This window comes from Neopsephotus bourkii, unplaced genomic scaffold (assembly GCF_033783945.1).
Source record: "Neopsephotus bourkii isolate Nb327-2 ecotype Australia unplaced genomic scaffold, CSIRO-AGI_Nbou_v1 NB_745, whole genome shotgun sequence".
Taxonomy (NCBI): domain Eukaryota; kingdom Metazoa; phylum Chordata; class Aves; order Psittaciformes; family Psittacidae; genus Neopsephotus; species Neopsephotus bourkii.
In genome coordinates, this window is record NW_026901243.1 from 2852822 (window position 1) to 2869635 (window position 16814).

A 16814-nucleotide genomic window follows, 5' to 3' on the forward strand; every position below is an offset into this window, starting at 1 on the left:
ATCTTCTTGCTCTGAAATACAGCCTGAGTGATTGCTGGGGAGTGGGATAGGCTGCAGCACTGGAACAGGAGCCTATCACACAGCTCTAACTAATCATGGCTTCCAATTAACAACCACCAGAAAACAAATATATTGCAAGAACCAAATTGTATTAAGTGCAAAACCAAGAGCCAGGAGAACTTCAGTCTGTGTTACAAATCTGAGCTTTTTAACATGTCAAAGTGGATGAGGACATTTCATATTCAAGCTGTTAGTGCTGAGCTTCAGTGATTTTAAGAGAGAACAGGCAAGGGAGAACTATACCAGATGAAATATGTATTTGTATTAGCGCTGAGATGTCACTGATGTTTGTATAGTGCTTGCAGTAAGAGTAGTGCTGAAATCTGTTTTATGTTAGGTAAGTAAGTATTAATCATAAGACTCTCCTTTAACTTAAGAGTCACATGAGCTGTGGAAAAAATGGTGGCAAGGCCACTTTCAAGTCCTGGCTTGTTGCAGTTCAACAGCACTTTTCTGTTCAGGCACCTCCTGTGTGAATTACATTCTAGTCCTTCCACTTTACCCCCCTGGAGGCTTCAGAGCAGCCTTCTTAGAAGCAGAAAGCTATAGCCAGTCTCCAGCATAGGGACACCTTAGGGCAGAGCCAGTTTATGAGTTGGATGGAATAGATGCAGTTGTAAAGGAAACAATGTAAAGTCTTTGCACTTCTTTCAAACAACCTGCTCCAGGCTTCTTGTGAGATGGTGACATCTTTTAAAGACAACCCTGGGAAAGCCTCTTCACATGCACTGATCATTTTGAGTGATACTTTTAGGCAATTTGCCATACAAAAATACTGCACCATGAACTACTACTCTCTGACAGTAGTCACAGAACAAAGGGATTGATTAAATTAGAAATATCCATTTGTAATCACCACACGAGGGCCTGTGCCTGGACCTCAACTGAACCCATTTCTGCTGTCAGGCTGCCATTTGCCGGCTCTAACATTTTCCCACCAGCTCAGTAGGTCTCTATGGATTATTCTACTTCACAGTTTGTGCCTAAAATTTGTAGATCTAGTCATGAATCCCAGAGTCCACTTGATTTCACAGTGCAAATCATTTGCTATTACTAGTGAAGGCAGAGAATTAGCTGCTGCGTTGTTCTGGCAGTAGGCTGGAGGTTAGTTCCCTGGGTACTCAAACACTGCTGCGGCACCCATGCCAGTTCCGATGCACATTGACACCACACCGTATGCTCTGAAAGGGAAGAACACATCGAATTAAGAAAAAGACAGATTAGATTAAATCAGCTGGGGAGGGAGAGAATCCTACAATCCCAGATTCACAGAATGGTTTGGGTTCAAAAGGGCAGCAAGACATTACCCAGCCCTCACTTCGGAGGGCCATCAGAAATTCATGTTCAAAACCTATCAGAGAGATGGAAAAAGCTTAACCCACAATGAGGGTTACTAAGCTACCTACACACATGTGAGGCATTAAGGTTAATACTGTTCATCAGTGCTCACCTCTTCCCTCTGCGCTTCAATTCATTGAGTAAGGTGACAACTTGACGAGCACCCGTACAGCCCAGTGGGTGCCCCAGAGCTATGGCTCCTCCCAGGGGATTGACTTTCTCCATTGGAATGCCCAGCTTCTCAACGCAGTACACAGCCTAGAAAGACAGAGGGAATGATGTCACGGAGATGCTCTCACCTTCATTAGGTCTCAGCCCTCCTGCAACAGAGAGCTAAAAGGACTGCAGAGAAGACTGGTGATCTCATGCCTACATAAGGAGGGACAGCAGACAGTCCTAGGAGCTTGAGAGGCTTCAAAAGATTCATGCTTAAAATGAACTTAACTCAAACTATGTATTATTACACAAACACCACATCCTTGTGTCAGCTGCTCTGAAAGTATTAAACAGCACACTAAGAGGCCTTGACTCCAGCTAGACCATCCTTCCCAACGGCAAGGAGTGGAACTAATTACAAATCCCAAGCACAGGGAAGCTAGCTAAGCCCATCCACTCCACCTCAAACTGGAGCCCACATGCTTTCGGACAGGTACATCACAAATCTGTGGAAGATACAGTATTGAAGTTCCTACCTTTCATCAAGGACCTCCAACAGCCCTGTGCATGTTATTAACATTTCTCTATGTAATATGTAGAACAAGTTAAGATTTAACTTGGAGACTAAGCTGAAATACACTCAGCTGCCATGCAATGCTGCAACTGAAACAGGAAGATCACTCACCTGGCTTGCAAAGGCTTCATTAATTTCATATATATCAATGTCAGCCAGAGTCAGACCTATGGTTTAAAAAGCCAGGATTTAAAAGGAGGTATTTTTGCCTTACTATTATCTCAGAGTAATTCACTCACAGCCTCCCTTTATGAGTTCTAGTCCTACTTTAATGACAAAAACAGGGGCATTGGCTCCATGTGGGGTATCTACACTTGCACGCATTTATGTACAACATCTAAAGCCTGCAAACTGCAGCACTTCATGGCAGGTTGTCACTGAGTTTGCCAAAATTCCTTAGATTAAGTGGGATGTGCTTGCAGATGGATTAAAGTTTGAAGAGTATTTTGAGACAGAAAACTATCAGCGAACAGGTGATCACAGCAATGACAGCTGGACACAATAACCACAAGCTATAAAAGCTATTTAACCTGAGTATGCCAAGAGCTTCTCAAAGGTGAGCAGATGACAATGGGTACAAGCAAAAAGTACTACAACAACCTGAGGCAACATCTCTTTTAAGGTTTTGATTCTAAGTTCATTGTTCCTACGGCTGACTGCTGCACCGGCTTGAGTAACATAAATTTCAGCCTGCAGAGTCTGATTTGCCTTCTTCCAAACACTGGGTGAATGACAAGTGGTTCTTACCCGCCTTTTCCACAGCAACAGGGATCGCGTATGCCGGCCCTATGCCCATCACATCGGGTGGGACTCCAACCACAGCAAAGGACCTGAGCACTCCCATGACCGGGAGTCCCAGCTGTGCTGCTTTGGAGCGCTTTGCCAGGAGAACAGCAGCTGCTCCATCACTGACCTGGCTGGCGTTACCTGTTGGAAGAGATCTCTTTTGTCTAAGCACATCCTATTACAAGGCAGGTAAACCACAGGAACGCCAACTTAACAACAGAGCTGACCTGCTGTAGTGCTACCATCCTCTTTGAAGGCAGGCTTCAGCTTTGCCAAGCCCTCCAGGGTTGTGGAGGGCCTAATCCCTTCATCTTGGTGCACGGTGATTGGTTTTTGGTTGCCCTGATTATCTAGAATGGTGGTCTTCACTGGAACAATCTCAGTTTTAAACAGTCCCATCTGCTGAGCTTTTGCTGCTCTGTTAAAGAAGATTAGGAAAGTTAAAATATTCTGGACATGAACTGCAAGAGAATTAATGTCAAGGAAACCAGTTAATAAGAGAATGAACTAAGGTGTGACTTAGTACACAAGTACAACGTTGCCAAGTAGTGACAAGACAACAGGCCAATATTTGGCTCCATTCATGGGAAGGCAAACTTTATACCTCTTCATCATACAAAATGTATCACTTTTATGGGTGTTCTCCCCCAACCCATTCTGTTCCCATCAATGCCGCTGTGACTGACTCCTACAGCACACAGCATGAAGTTGTACTTGTCCAGTGGTACAGTCAAAGCACAAGTGTTCAAACACCAATTCTTATTTCTGAGAATTTAATCTGGGCATGTGGGCTAAGCCTCCACATAATGTTAATAACTTCCGATAGGCTAAGGAATGGCTAAAGCTTCACTCATTCCTGGGTTTGTCCTATTAAAGACGAGTTGAGCTCTAAACCACAGGCCAGGTATAATCTTCTGGCATCTAAATGCAACCTTTCAGCCCAAAACAGTTTCAGTGTTTACTGCATAGTTCAGTGTGACTATGCAGAGGGGTATCACTTAATTTAAGCAGTAAAGGTGTGTTGAAGACAGGGTCTGGTCCCAAGACAGCTGAATTCGCAGGAGGGAACAACTGACACAAACAGACTGATATAAGTGAGGAGAGCAGAATTAGTTAAATTAGATCAGAGCACAATTTTAATCTTTAGCATCAACAAGGTATTTTAAAAGCCTCCACAGTTTAGGTTTACCTTTTAGCAGCAGAGCACCCTTTACAGGGAATACAGATTAGAGACTGAAAGCTTCTTTTAAGCCCCCATCACTTTAACTAATCATAGAATCACAGAACAGTTTGGGTTGGAATGACCCTCAAAGCTCATTCAGTTCCAGCCCCCTGCCATAGGCAGGGACACCTTCCTCTAGACCAGGTTGCTCCAAGCCCCATCCAACCTGGCCTTGAACACTGCCAGGGATGGGGCAGCCACAGCTTCTCTAGGCAACCTCTGCCAGGGCCTCACCACCCTCATAGGGAAGAACTTCTGCCTAAGATCTCATCTAAATCCCCCCCTGTCAGTTTAAAGTCATTCCCCCTTGTCCTATCACTACAGGCCCTTTTAAAGCCCCTTTCCAGGTTTCTTGTCAGCCCCTTTAGGCATTGGAAGCTGCTCCAAGGTCTCAAAGCAGCCTTCTCTTCTCCAGGCTGAACTAGCCCAGCTCTCTCAGCCTCTCATAATAAAATGAAAATATTTAATACTCCCAGGTAAGTGAGACTTGGAGCAAAGAGCTGAAGGACAGATCAGTAACTCCACAGACATCCTGAGGCCAGAAAATCACCCCCTTCCTTATGTGAGAGGTGAGGATCGCATTCATATACCCTTTTGCGTTATCAGTTCAGTGTCAGTGAGAAAGGCTGGCATGCCAAGTTCCCTGAGAAGCAGGGCCAGATTTTAAAGGTTAACTGGCCTGTGCAGTAGCTTCCTTTTTAGATAAATAATTGGACCGGGGCGATGCTTAAACAGAGCTCTGAAAGTTACTTTAACTCTTTGATGGCCATGACTTTAACATGTCACCTGCTGCTGTTAGAATGTCGGAACAGCCCGTGTGTTCCAGGCATCAGCTGACTTCAGCAGTGATCTGACCTAAGAAGGTTATGAGAGGTAGGACTGAGCTCACTTAGAGCCAAACACCTGCAGTGAAGACACACCACTCTTCTCATGAGCTCAGCCATCCTCTAGATACAGCTAGTTAAATATTCCCTTTTAGGAAAGGTTCCTTCTGCTTCTACTCCCACATTCAGTTTCAAACAATACTGAGTGAAAGCCACTACAAAAATACTGCACAACACATTCGTTTTAGAAGCCTCACGGAGGTTGTATCCTTTGGATGCTGAAAAAACACAGGGGCATTCACTGCTCAGGACTCAGTGCCTGGTGGTACATGCACAGGATTAGTCTCACAGTCTCCAGTAAAGCTCTGGACCTGGTGTCCTCACCACACAACCTGGGACATGCACCAATCTTCACTCTGACCATCTCAAGCTTCTTTACTCATGAATAAGATTGGGAAGGCAACATGAAGGCTGTACTTAATCATGCTTAAGAAGTAGCAGTGTATTTTCTATCTGTATTCATTCCTTAACTAAAAGGTTTAAAAAAAAATCCCAAACATTTACTTCTGTTGGGAAGCCAAGGCAAAGGCATCTTGCTTCTTTCGGGAAACTCCAAACTTCTCGGCCACATTTTCTGAGGTTATTCTGGGAAAACAACAGAGAATTAATCCAATGAGACACTAATGGAACTGCAGTTGGCTTCTCCTAAGACAACACAAAGTACAAGCACTGGCTTTAGTCTCAAAGCTAACTGCTGCCTTCTCAACCAAGAATTGCTTGGCAGAAGCAAATCCCGAATCAACTCTGACAAAAACATGGTTCAAATCCATTTTCCTTGATCATTAAGCCATTGAGCTTAAGATGTAAGACAAGGAAATCTTTCATCAGAGTTGCTGATCTTCCCCCATTTCATATAATTCATCTTCTACCACAACCAAGGCAGATGCCGACATATACAGATCCAAGCTGACCACATTCATATTGATCTGGAACAGTACAGTCACTGAGGAGACAGACCATCTGGAAACCCCCTAAACTTTGGGAAGAGGAATCACTTACCCCATAGGAATCAAGCAATCCCTTGCTTTGCTGTTTTCCATCAAGCTGGAACTGATATCACCAGGATTATTTGCACTTCTGAGGGACATGGTTTCCACGCTAAACACAGGAAAGATCTGAATTTGCAAACTGCGTCACAGTACATTTGTGGCTCTTGTGGCACTAAGACTGACTGAAACTCAGTGTCTTTACAACTTGAATTCCTACTACCCCACAGAAACATCACTAATAAAAAAGAACTGGACAAGGCAGAAGCTCTTCAGTCATCAGTATCAGAATTGCTATGAAATGAAAACAGATTGCTACATTAAATTAGTCCTTATTTCACTGGAACAGAATAACTATGTCAGTCATTAATAACAGTTAATTTCTCATGTTTCCGCAGCTAGGAAGGAATTGCTAAAGATTTCAGCACTTCTGACCTCAAACACAGCAAGAAACCTAAGTTTCTAGGAGTGGAGTTTGCAGTGAGATTGTCAACAGCCATAAAAATGCAAGGTACACATTAAGTGCTGGTTGGCAGTAAAATAAGGAAAGTATTAAGCAAACCTACAGAGAAACTTCAGCTAGTTACACCATTTATATTTCACAACAGAGAGAATTTAAGACGTTGATCTCAGAGGCTGTAGCCTTTGACCTACAAATGAATTAACAGCTTGAAGATATCCAAGTCTACTGCAGCAACACACTTAAGCCATCACTTAAGACCAGTTTGAAAAGTCAGTCTAGACCACAAAGCCTACAATGGGAAGAGGCTTTGAAGAGGGTTCTACTCTGCAGTCCACAGAGACACTATGAAGAGTAAACAAGGGAACTATTCCTGTAAAATGCAAGAGAAGCAGAAAACAAGGGCTTTCCCCAAGCAGCTTATCAGGAATTTAAACTCTAATATGGGACAGTGCATTACTTGGCTTCAGCCGCATCTACTCCCCAAGGAAGGTACAGAATCAGGTTTGAAGTCAGAGCAAACCACAGCTTCTGCGTTTATGCTGTCATCCAGTATCCTTCCACCTACAGAGTGGGCGAGTCCACTCAGGAAGAGCGTGACCTGGGATAAGCCCAACTCACAAAAGCAATCTGTAGCTTAAGAGATTTTGTCTTACTTTTTATTCATTCTTCTGAAGTGAGCATGCATGTGGTCACTAGCATTTCTCCAAAGCCAACCCAGCATTTATATAACCCTCCAAGAAATAAACACTTCTTATGATGTTGGGACCAAAGCAAAGAATAGTATGCCTGTCTACTGCAGAACAACACTCCTGTAGGCCTGTAGAACAGTTATTAGCATGGGTAGACCATTTATTTCCTTATCCAAGATAGCTGCTGGTCTTCTAAGACACTAGCTAATTTGAGATCAGTTAGAAAGCTAATTGTGGAGGGTTCTTTCAGGCCCTGCACACAAGTGGTATCCCACAGCAGGGACAGAGGACCCTAACAGAACAGGTTGCAGCATGCTTATAAGAGATACTCAGCCTCTTATTGCAACTCCAGCTGATACGTCACCAAGACCAAAACTTCCAGGAGAATTAAAGGATATTCAGTCACCTTCCCTCCTTTAACATGACCTGATCTTCTGTAAAAGTACTCAGCAGCCTCTGGAAATATACAAATTGCATCTGCAGCCACCACATAAACTCAGGTCCTACTTTTAGAGTTTATTCACTATTTGTCAAATGAGGACAGCATCTATTTCCTTTGGGGGAACAGATCTGGTGGGAAAGGGTTTCTAATTCCTCACACAAGAGCCCTTTCAGACAGACAGAATACCATAGACTTTCTTACCCACAGGCCAAGCCAATGTCATACGATCCATTTCGGATGCCACCTGTAACAGCAGTGCAGAAACGTTCTTATTATTGTTAGGAGCAAAAACATTTCCATTCTAGCTGCGGTTTCATGAACCCCTGAGGCACCTACCACAGGCAAATAGGGCATTTCCCTCTTCTCTTCCACCTGCCACAACATAAGACAGGTCAAGGAGCTGATGGGGCTGAAGACCAACCATGACCTGACATGCAGAGAGCAATAGAGGGCTGAAGCTGCCTGATAGGGAAGTGATGGTAGAACTCATTCTCAGAAAACCAAGTTAGTTCCATAGGAATAAACTCGGCCACTCAAGGATATAAAAGTATTCAACTAGTAACACCAAGGATTCCTAACAGCAGACATCATTGCTATTTCTACTGCCCAGACAGTTGGAGAACAGGAGAAAGGAGCACTTGGAGTGGGGCAGGCATCGCCTCTGATCCCTTACCTGCTATATTGATAACAGCCTGTAGGCCAGAGGAGCACTGCCGGTTCACGCTCGAGCACGGCACCGTCTCTGGAATACCACTGGAAAACAAGACAGCGCTGACTAAGACTCGGTGACGCAACAAAACAAAGTTCTAAAGACAGCATTAAACCATGCGATTAAACTTTAACCCTCAAGACAGATCCCTTCATGCATTTGTTGACCTATTTGGTCCTGCACCAAGAGAAAGCAAAGTTCAGAGAGAATTTCCACACTTGATTTGCAAGTGCCTCTGCAGGATGTTTCCCCACAGGTGTTTTCAGAAGGTCCACTCGAAGCAGGGCCTCTTGTGTGCCTCATTCCCACGCTTTGATTTGGGCCAGAAATACTGAAAAGCTCTGTAATATTCACAGTTACAGGTGGGCTGTGCCTGAACCTCATCACTTGGCAACAGACACTGGTTATTTAGAAGCTGAGATCCAGCTCAATACAAACCACTGACCACCAATACTGGGAAAGAACAGAAAGACCTGAGACAACTCAATGGTTTTGTGGACCACAGAGTGAAGTGCAGCCTGGAAGCGTGGAGAAGCAGCAGGTACAGCTGGGAGCCCACAGAACAAGATCTCCCATTCAGAGGCCCAACAGAGCAGGCACAAACAGATTAAACAGCCTCACCTCTGCCCCCCTGTCCCTGCCCCTCCAAACACCTGATCAAAGTCTAATTTGTAGGCAAAAGGTGATGTGCTGTAACAATCTAGGAGAGCATGAGCCTCATCGCAACCTCTGACCCAATGCTGCCCCGTAGCCAAGGCCTGAGAGAGGAAGAACCTCGGTCCGGCTGAGAGTTTACCTTAGGAACTGCGCAACTCTCGCAATCAAAGCGCCGGCTCCAGGCTGCAGCACGTTTCCTGAGTGCAAAGATACGGTTCCAGTCAATGGGTTGTACTCCCCTCGCTATTTGCTGCAGGCACCGAAGGGGTACAACATCACCATGGCTCGGTACCACCTGGCACCCAGCTCAGAGCCCCACCACGTGCCAGAACAGTGATGAGGGACACACTGATTTCAGAAACCTAATAGTGCAAACTAACCCCTTCCAACCCCACAATACTTCCAAGTACCCTAGGAGCAGCCTGTCAAGGAGAGCTGTCCAGACAAGGAGTTTCAAAGTCCAGCAGAGGTTGTTCACTCACCCACACAGATGTCTCCCAGGGCCTCAGGACGAAGATGGACATCTTGAAGGACGGCTGTCATAACAGCAGACAGTAGTTCATCAGGTGTAGTATCCTAAAAGCATAGGGGATTAGAGCTACTCAGCAAACACCAGTAACTGCTCTGTCACCAGTTCACCCTCAGGCTACTTCACAGGACTCGGGGCTTAGGCACCTTTACTCCACTTTTCAGCTCATTACGGCTGTCATTGCCTACAAAAGGAAACGTTTTCTCTGTGTTTTTTACCTTCACACACTGTAACACCTGCTGGTTTCTTACCTACCTCAGCTTCATACGAACACACTTTGTAGAGCCTTCAAAACCAAACGACTATCTTGAGTTATGTGACAAGACTTAGCAAGTAGAGCCCTTCGGTTTATCTTGTGAAAGAAACAAGGGTGACCCCTCAGCTGGTGAGAGGGCCCCCCAGCATGGCGAGACCCATCTTGAAGGATGACAAGCTACACACATCCTCTGCGGCCATCCTTGCACCCTCAGTCTGCACCCCTGGACACTGCCACTGCCACTGCCACCCAGGGGGGCAATGGGCCGTTCCAGAAGGGCAGCACATCCATGTAAGGTGCTGTTGGTACCTGGCTGCGCAGGGGAGGGCGATGCTGCCTTTCCAAGCGGTTGCTCTGTTCGACCACTCCGGTAAGAGCAGCATGGAGAGACCTACTCCGGGCTTTAAGAGGAGCCGGGAAACTCGTCGGTACATTGGCTGGCTTTGTGGGGTGCCAGTGGTCCTGCTGCACCTGGGCCGCGCACCCGCCACGGCACTAAAACCACCAGAAAGTGCCTTTTATACCATTACAAAGCAGAGCCCGCTGCTGGGCCGTGGCTGGGGGTCCCACATCTCGATCTGCAGCGGAGCAGTGAGTGGGGGCTCGGTGCCTGAGGGGACCCCGACCCGGCACACTGCGGGGCTCTGCAACCGGGGGCAGCGGGAGCACCCAGTCCCCGATGGGGAAGGCGGGCGGGGGGGGCAGTCCCCGTAGCGCCCCGGGAGCAGGGCAGCTCAGCCGGGCCATACCTTGAAGCCGCCGCGCTTGGCGCGGGCGATGGCGGTCCTCCGCCCGTGCACCACCACCACATCGTCGGGGCTGGCGGCCCGCGGCGAGACCCCGGCGTGACTCCCGCATGGCGCGGCGCTAACCCTGGTGCCCGGCCCCGGGGGGGAACCGGCGAGATGCCCCAGCACCAGCTGCACCCGGCGAGCCGCCGCCATCTTGACACCGCCGCCTCAGGAGCCGGGTAGGGGCAGGCCGCGGCAGGACCCACGGGCTCGTTTGCATGGCCCCGCCCACAGTGGGGAGGAGCAATGGGAACTGACAGCTGGGGAACGGGAACGGGCAGGGGCAGGGGCAGCGAGGCTGCAGCAGAGCGGTCAAATGAGCACGAGTGAAATGGGTGAGTACAGTTAAAATAGGTAAGTAGGGAAAGGAAACAAACAGGGGGGGAAGGAAGAAAAGGGAGAGCAGAGAAAAAAAAAAAGAGGGAGGAAAGCCTGGGAAGGAGAAAAAAATCGGAAAAAATAAAACCGAAAAATACAGGAAAAAGGGAAAAACCGTGGAAAACGGAAGAATTGGGAAAACCCGGGAAAAATAAATAGAGAGAAAAAAGGAAAAAAATGGGAAAAGTGGGAAAAAATGGGAAAACAGGGGAAAAAAGAGAAAAAAAGAAACTATGCAAAACAACAACAACAAAACAAACAACAAAACCCCCAAAACCGAAAATGGGGAGAAACGGGACAAAAAGAAGAAAAAAACAGGAAAAGGGGGGAAATGGGGAAAACCCGAGAAAAACAAAAATGGAGGAAAAACGGGAAAAGAAAAAACGGGGGGGAAAACGGAAAACAGGAAAAACTGGAAAAAATAAAGGGAAAAAAGAAAAAAGGAAAAAATGGGGAAAAAAACAGCAGAAAGAGAAAAAAGGAAAAAGAAGAAATAACGAAAGAAAACCCCACCGGGAACAAAGCACCAGCGAAAATAAATAAAAGGACATTTTAAAATTAAAAACAAATAATCTAAACCATGTAACTGTGTGTGCTTGGGGCATCCGCACACAGCGGGGCGCCAGGACCAAAGGGCACGCAGAGCCCTGCACTGAAGGATGGTTTTGGGTAAGCCCCTGGAACCACCAGCCCCATCCCTGCCTCGACCCCTCAAGTCCCGTCCCCTGCCTCACTGGTGGTCTGAGCCCATTCCGGTGCCAGGGGACACCCAAGGGCCACTCCAGCCTCCATCCCCCCCAGGGAAAATCATTTCCCAGCAGGACCATGAGAGTGCAGGGCACAGGGAAATCCACTGAGCTACAGGCAAACCAGAACAAAATCAAGGAAAAACAAAACCACCAAAAAAACCCAACTTTACATGGCAGAATATTACATTCTCTTTTCCTGTTTCATTCTGTACATCAGAACACTGCATGGGTTTTAACAAATAAAAAGGCACAGGCACCTGAGGAGTGAGTCGCACACACACACACGCACACATATGTGCACACACACACGAGCCACATTCATCCATGGGAGGATTCCGGTGCTTTGAGGGGGTTTTGGGGCAGCCCCAGCCCAGGGCAGCTGAGAGCTTACTTTTGCTCTCCAAGTTTTGGAAAGAAGGAAAGCACCCACCTGCCACCAAAGGCTGAGAAAATCAAACCCAGAGATTCAATGAAAGAGGAGAAAGCAGCTTAAAAACGTTTTGGTTTGTTTGGTTGGTTTTTTTTTAGCTTTGGTGAAAATACATCTCATTACCCTCTTCTGACAAACCCCTCCCCAGCCAACACTGATTGTTTTCCTTTTGTCCATCCATCCCATGTTACCAAACAGACTGATGATGGATTTGGTCCTATTCACAGAATAAAATTCTTCACTCCCACCCAGAGGAAGGAGGCAACTTTAAACCCCCCCCTTTCCCAAAGACAGCTGCCCATCACCGCTGTGTCAGACTGGCTTCACCAGAGCCCAGCCTGGGCATGAACTGGCCTCTGCAGCTCTGCAGGGAAGCTTCTAGGGAATCCTTTGCACTATTTCCCCTCATCTTCCCTGACCATACCAGTGTTTTATTTTTAAACTGGAATAGCTCTAATTTTCGCTTCTTTTCTGAGCTGTGGACAAGGAAAGGCTCCCACTGGCACACCCGCCGTGCAAAGTCTCGATCTCTTCTTCCACGTGGAAGAATCCAAGGACATGTCAAATCACACCCATCTCCCAACTTCCTCTTCAGTCCAAGCAACACGTTTTCACCCACTGGCATGAAGACAGCAACCTCCTGGTAACTGCATGTTTAACCCTTTGCTGGGCCAGGTGGACACGGCTATTGCAGCAGGAAAAGGGAAGGTGCATTTAATTTGTCCGAAATAACCAAGATCTGATGAATTCATTAGCTTCCAAGGACTCTGTGCATGCTCCCTGCCCAGTTTTCCAGCAGGGTACTGCTCGTAGCTCACAACTGGCCTATTTTCTCCTAAAACTTCAAATATACTGCAGGAAGAAATCTGTTTCCAGCTGCCCTCAACTCGCATAACTCTCTTCTGGTTTGCAGCTTCATGGCCCTGCAGCTGCTGCCTTGGGCACCATCATGGAGATGATATCCCCCTTCCCTGCTCCCAGGGCTGGTCCTACAAGGCACCCAGCCCTTGGCAGTCCAGATCAACAGGCTCTGTTTCTCTCTGCTTAGGTTATATGGAGACCCACTGGGCTCCTCCTGCAGCTCTGCTTCCATAATGTATTGGCAGCCCTCCAAACTCAGTGTAGCAGCATAGGTACAGGCTAGCAGGGCCAGGGCTGTGAATAGACAGCATCCTCACCAAGACATCCTCCAGCTCCCACCTGAAGCCTGATGGTTCCTAAACAAGAACTGTCTGATGCTCAGCTGCAGGTATTGACAGCATTTAAACATCCCTACACACAGCCTGTGGCAGAGGTCCTGGGCATCCGTCCATGGGTGTACCCCGCAGAGACCTCCTGCACCCCGAGAGGACCCCTTCTTCCAAGAGTCACACACACACGCACGCATACACATACACAAAGGCAAAGTCAACACGGCTGCTGCATCATCGCACCCGACCCTGTGCTTTGCGCGGAGTCGAGCATCACTCCTTGATTGTAACCGCTTAAGGCACAGAACAGTATTAAATGCCGCCCTGCCTGGAGATGTGGGCTGGTCCCACGACCTCCAGGAGGGTTCGGTCCCCTTGTGAACAGGGACACGCAGGTCCCCCCCGACTCTGTGGTCTGAGGATCATCTCCTTTGGCTTGGCTTAAGCCCCTGTCTGTTCTCCTGCAAAAGGTGGTGATCGCCACTGAGCATCTTATTCATCTGCTGTCCCGGGGATGCTGCCAGCATCGCTGTTGTGCTGTGGTGGAGGACGGATCCCATTTGCTCCACTTTCCCCAAGAGATAAGTAACATGGTGAGGTGGGATGACCCCTTTATCGTTGGCAGCAAGAAAGTTACTTGGTCTGAGGCCAGCACTCGCACAGTCTACGAAATCCCTCACTCTGAATTCCTGGTGCCAATAATCCTGAGAGCTGCTTGGAAATCCAACAACACAGCGGGTGCTGAGCCAGCAATGCGCAAGAAGGGACCTATGTGGGCCACCGCCAGGACAGCCCAGGGTGGAGGTCTGAACCGTAGAGCACAGAGAGTCTGGCGGCCACCCCGTTCCCACCAGCGTTTCCCCATCCCCACTGCCAGGGGCTCAGAGCCCGCCGTTGATGAAGGGGTGTCTCAGCAGGTCCTCCGCTGTCGGCCTCCGCTTCTCCTCCACGAAGATCTGCTCGAGGAAGTTGCGGCAGGAGTTGGAGACACTGTCGGGGAGCTGGGGTTTGGTCGGCTGGGTGGCAATCTTAAAAATAGCTGCCATGGCCTCGAACTCTGCCCATGGCGGCTTCTCTGTTAACATCTCCACCACGGTGCAGGCCACGCTCCTGCAACAACGCCAAGACACAGGGGTGAGATGGAAAGTAGCACACTGGGGTGGTGGCTGTGTATCTCAAGTCTAATCAGCTCTAAGACTGCACGGGCTGCGGGGAGCAAAGCCACATGAGTGATGGGCGCACATCTCTGCAACACATGGCCCCTGAAACTCACTGTTCATGCAAGTCCTTGGAACTGGGCTCCCCCTCCCACCTGCAGGAGTGAACCTGCAAGTCTTGCTCTAAAGCTGGTGGCTTTTCTGCCTGTGTTAACTGGCAGATATTGTTTGATAAGAGCATGTGAGAGACATTATCGGAGCATCCCCTGAAGAGAAACCCAGGCACAAGTCGAGACACCACTGTTTCAGCGATAGCATGTACAAATGAATGTATGAATAGCCAGAATTAAATGTTTGCCTACACCTGAAAAGGAGCACAAATGAGCACCAAGTGCCCAAAAGGTTTCCCTGTGCTTGCTAAGGAGTCATCGTCACAGCAGGGACACTCTGCCGCCTCCATTCATGGCTGCTCCTAAGAAACTGAACCACATTTCCCTTCTATCAGCTAGAGAGGTGGTACAAGGTACATGGCTGCCTGACTAGTGTTTGTTGACCCTACTCGCTTGGGCATGCAACAGAAAGTGCATTGCAAAGAGAGGGCTTCCTCCTCATTTACTGGGAGAATTAGCAGTGTTATCACAACTCTTTCAGGCTTCAGCTGACATCCTCCACAAATCCCAACATTCACAAGCAGCCAGTGAATTTGGTTTTCTTTGTGCCTGAGACACATGAAAACACCCAGCAGCAGATTTTGAGAGGCTGCACAAGATGCCTTGAGCCTAGGTTTTAACTAACCTAAAATCAGGGCCACCAAAACTCAAGAGCTCTTTCAGCAAACTTTGTTATCAACCTGCTTTCCAGAATTAAAGAGCTGTTACGGCGTCAAGCTGCACATGACCCTCACATATAATAAGAACTTCCAAAAACAAGCTGTGATTCTAAGTGCTCCTGTTTCACAACCTTCAGCTACAACATGCACCCTCTGGATATCTGCATAGTTGATCCTAACATTCAGCTCCTATTTCCATCCTTCACACTGCTCCATCTTCCAATCACTAGCTATGCTTGTTGCTCCCATTACAACTTCCCAAATGGATTGTTAGATTTAAATGGCAGTGGTGGGGTTTCTATTGTATTCCTTACCATGTAATGTATTCCTTACCATACATCAGCTTTCCTTCCGTAGCCCTCTCCACTGATAACCTCTGGGCTCATCCAGTATGGTGTTCCCATGACAGATTTAATCCCAGTCCCAGACATGCAGATGGTTTGAATACGTTTGCTGGCCCCAAAATCTCCAAGTTTCACATTTCCAGCAGAATCTCTCAAAATATTGGCACCTGAGGTGAAAAGCAAAAACAAAAACGCCAAGAGATGAAGCAGCAACCTGAACTGAAATGGCTACAGCAAGGAGAGCAACACTGGCAAAGAGCCCATCATGAAGGACCCCAAAGGGCGTTGGTGGGGCTGGACCTGGCGTAATATAAAATCCCTCTCTCCTAAGGCAGCTGCTCTCTGAGAGGGTTGAATCTCACCAGCATCTCCTCACTCACCAGGTTTCCAAAAGGGAGCAGTGAATGGGAGATGACAGATCATCTTCAAGCTGCTGAACATATGACAGATCATATGTTCAAGCTGCTGAAGGTCAGAAGCAAAAACACTTTACCAGCTTCCATCCCTACATTCTGCATAAGAATTTATACTGGGACAGGGGGAGGTTGGGTTGAACAAATCCTTTCTGTTGTCTACTCACCTTTAATGTCCCTGTGGACAATCATATTGCTGTGTAAGTAGAAAACGCCCTGCAGGATCTGCCTGGTGTACTTCCGTGTGACATTCTCGGTCAGAGCACCGTAAGCTTTTAGCTGGTCCTTTATTGAGCCCTGTTACATAGAAACAACACGCACCACCCGTAAGGACCAGCAGAACCACTGCACATTTTCAACAACTGTATCTTTCAACTCAAAAAACCCCCAAACCTCTCTGCTGTTGAAACGGCAAGATAACAATCCACAAAGTGCTGAATGAAACAAAGTCTTGTCCTCAATGTCCCAGACCCCACTGGAAGAAAATGTCTGCTGTGTGGTGTGTATCCGTGCTGCCTTCTGCCAACACTACAGATCTTTTCCCCCCTCTAGTGGCTGGATATCACCAATAGCTCATGGAGAAGGACCGAACTGATGAGGAGTTACCACTCAAGTGACAGGATCAACTCCACTTGTCAGTCTTCTCCAAAGCCTTCCCCTCCAATTTCTTACAGCAAGGAGTACCCACTAGCATGAAACAGACATGATCAACCCCACAGGAGACTCCTTCAACAGTAAGACCCAGGGTAAATAGTTTGCAAGGACTTGAGTTTCTGACCCAA

General features: G+C 47.5%; 2 protein-coding genes across 3 annotated transcripts in view; both read right to left on the minus strand.

Moving 5' to 3' along the window:
• Positions 1-295: 295 nt before the first annotated feature.
• ACAA1 (acetyl-CoA acyltransferase 1) lies at positions 296-10707 on the minus strand. The gene is made up of 12 exons (XM_061354804.1): positions 10501-10707; positions 9449-9542; positions 9106-9163; positions 8274-8353; positions 7802-7844; positions 6020-6118; positions 5525-5605; positions 3142-3332; positions 2876-3055; positions 2240-2295; positions 1511-1656; positions 296-1241 (listed from the first exon to the last, which is right to left on the minus strand). Exons 1-12 carry the CDS (start codon positions 10693-10695, stop codon positions 1166-1168), a joined length of 1299 nt encoding a protein of 432 aa, XP_061210788.1. The 5' UTR covers positions 10696-10707; the 3' UTR covers positions 296-1165.
• A 1991-nt stretch (positions 10708-12698) lies between these two features.
• Positions 12699-16814, minus strand: part of LOC133212932 (mitogen-activated protein kinase kinase kinase 3-like) — a 77973-nt gene continuing 73857 nt past the window's right edge. For both annotated transcript variants that reach the window (XM_061354802.1, XM_061354801.1), the window contains exons 15-17: positions 16200-16329; positions 15609-15786; positions 12699-14399 (exon numbers count right to left, since the gene is read on the minus strand). In XM_061354802.1, the coding sequence (XP_061210786.1) occupies positions 14171-14399; positions 15609-15786; positions 16200-16329 (537 nt within the window). In that variant the 3' untranslated portion in view covers positions 12699-14170. The remainder of the gene's footprint in view (positions 14400-15608; positions 15787-16199; positions 16330-16814) is intronic.

Excerpts from the sequence above, each read along its gene's own strand:
- ACAA1 (XM_061354804.1), bottom strand. The coding sequence starts at position 10,695 with ATGGCGGCGGCTCGCCGGGTGCAGCTGGTGCTGGGGCATCTCGCCGGT. Across the intron at positions 2,296-2,875 it reads TGTTGCTGTGGAAAAGGCGG|GTCTGACTCTGGCTGACATT; the intron begins GTAAGAACCACT and ends TTTAAACCATAG. Across the intron at positions 1,657-2,239 it reads ATGAAGCCTTTGCAAGCCAG|GCTGTGTACTGCGTTGAGAA; the intron begins GTGAGTGATCTT and ends CTGTCTTTCTAG.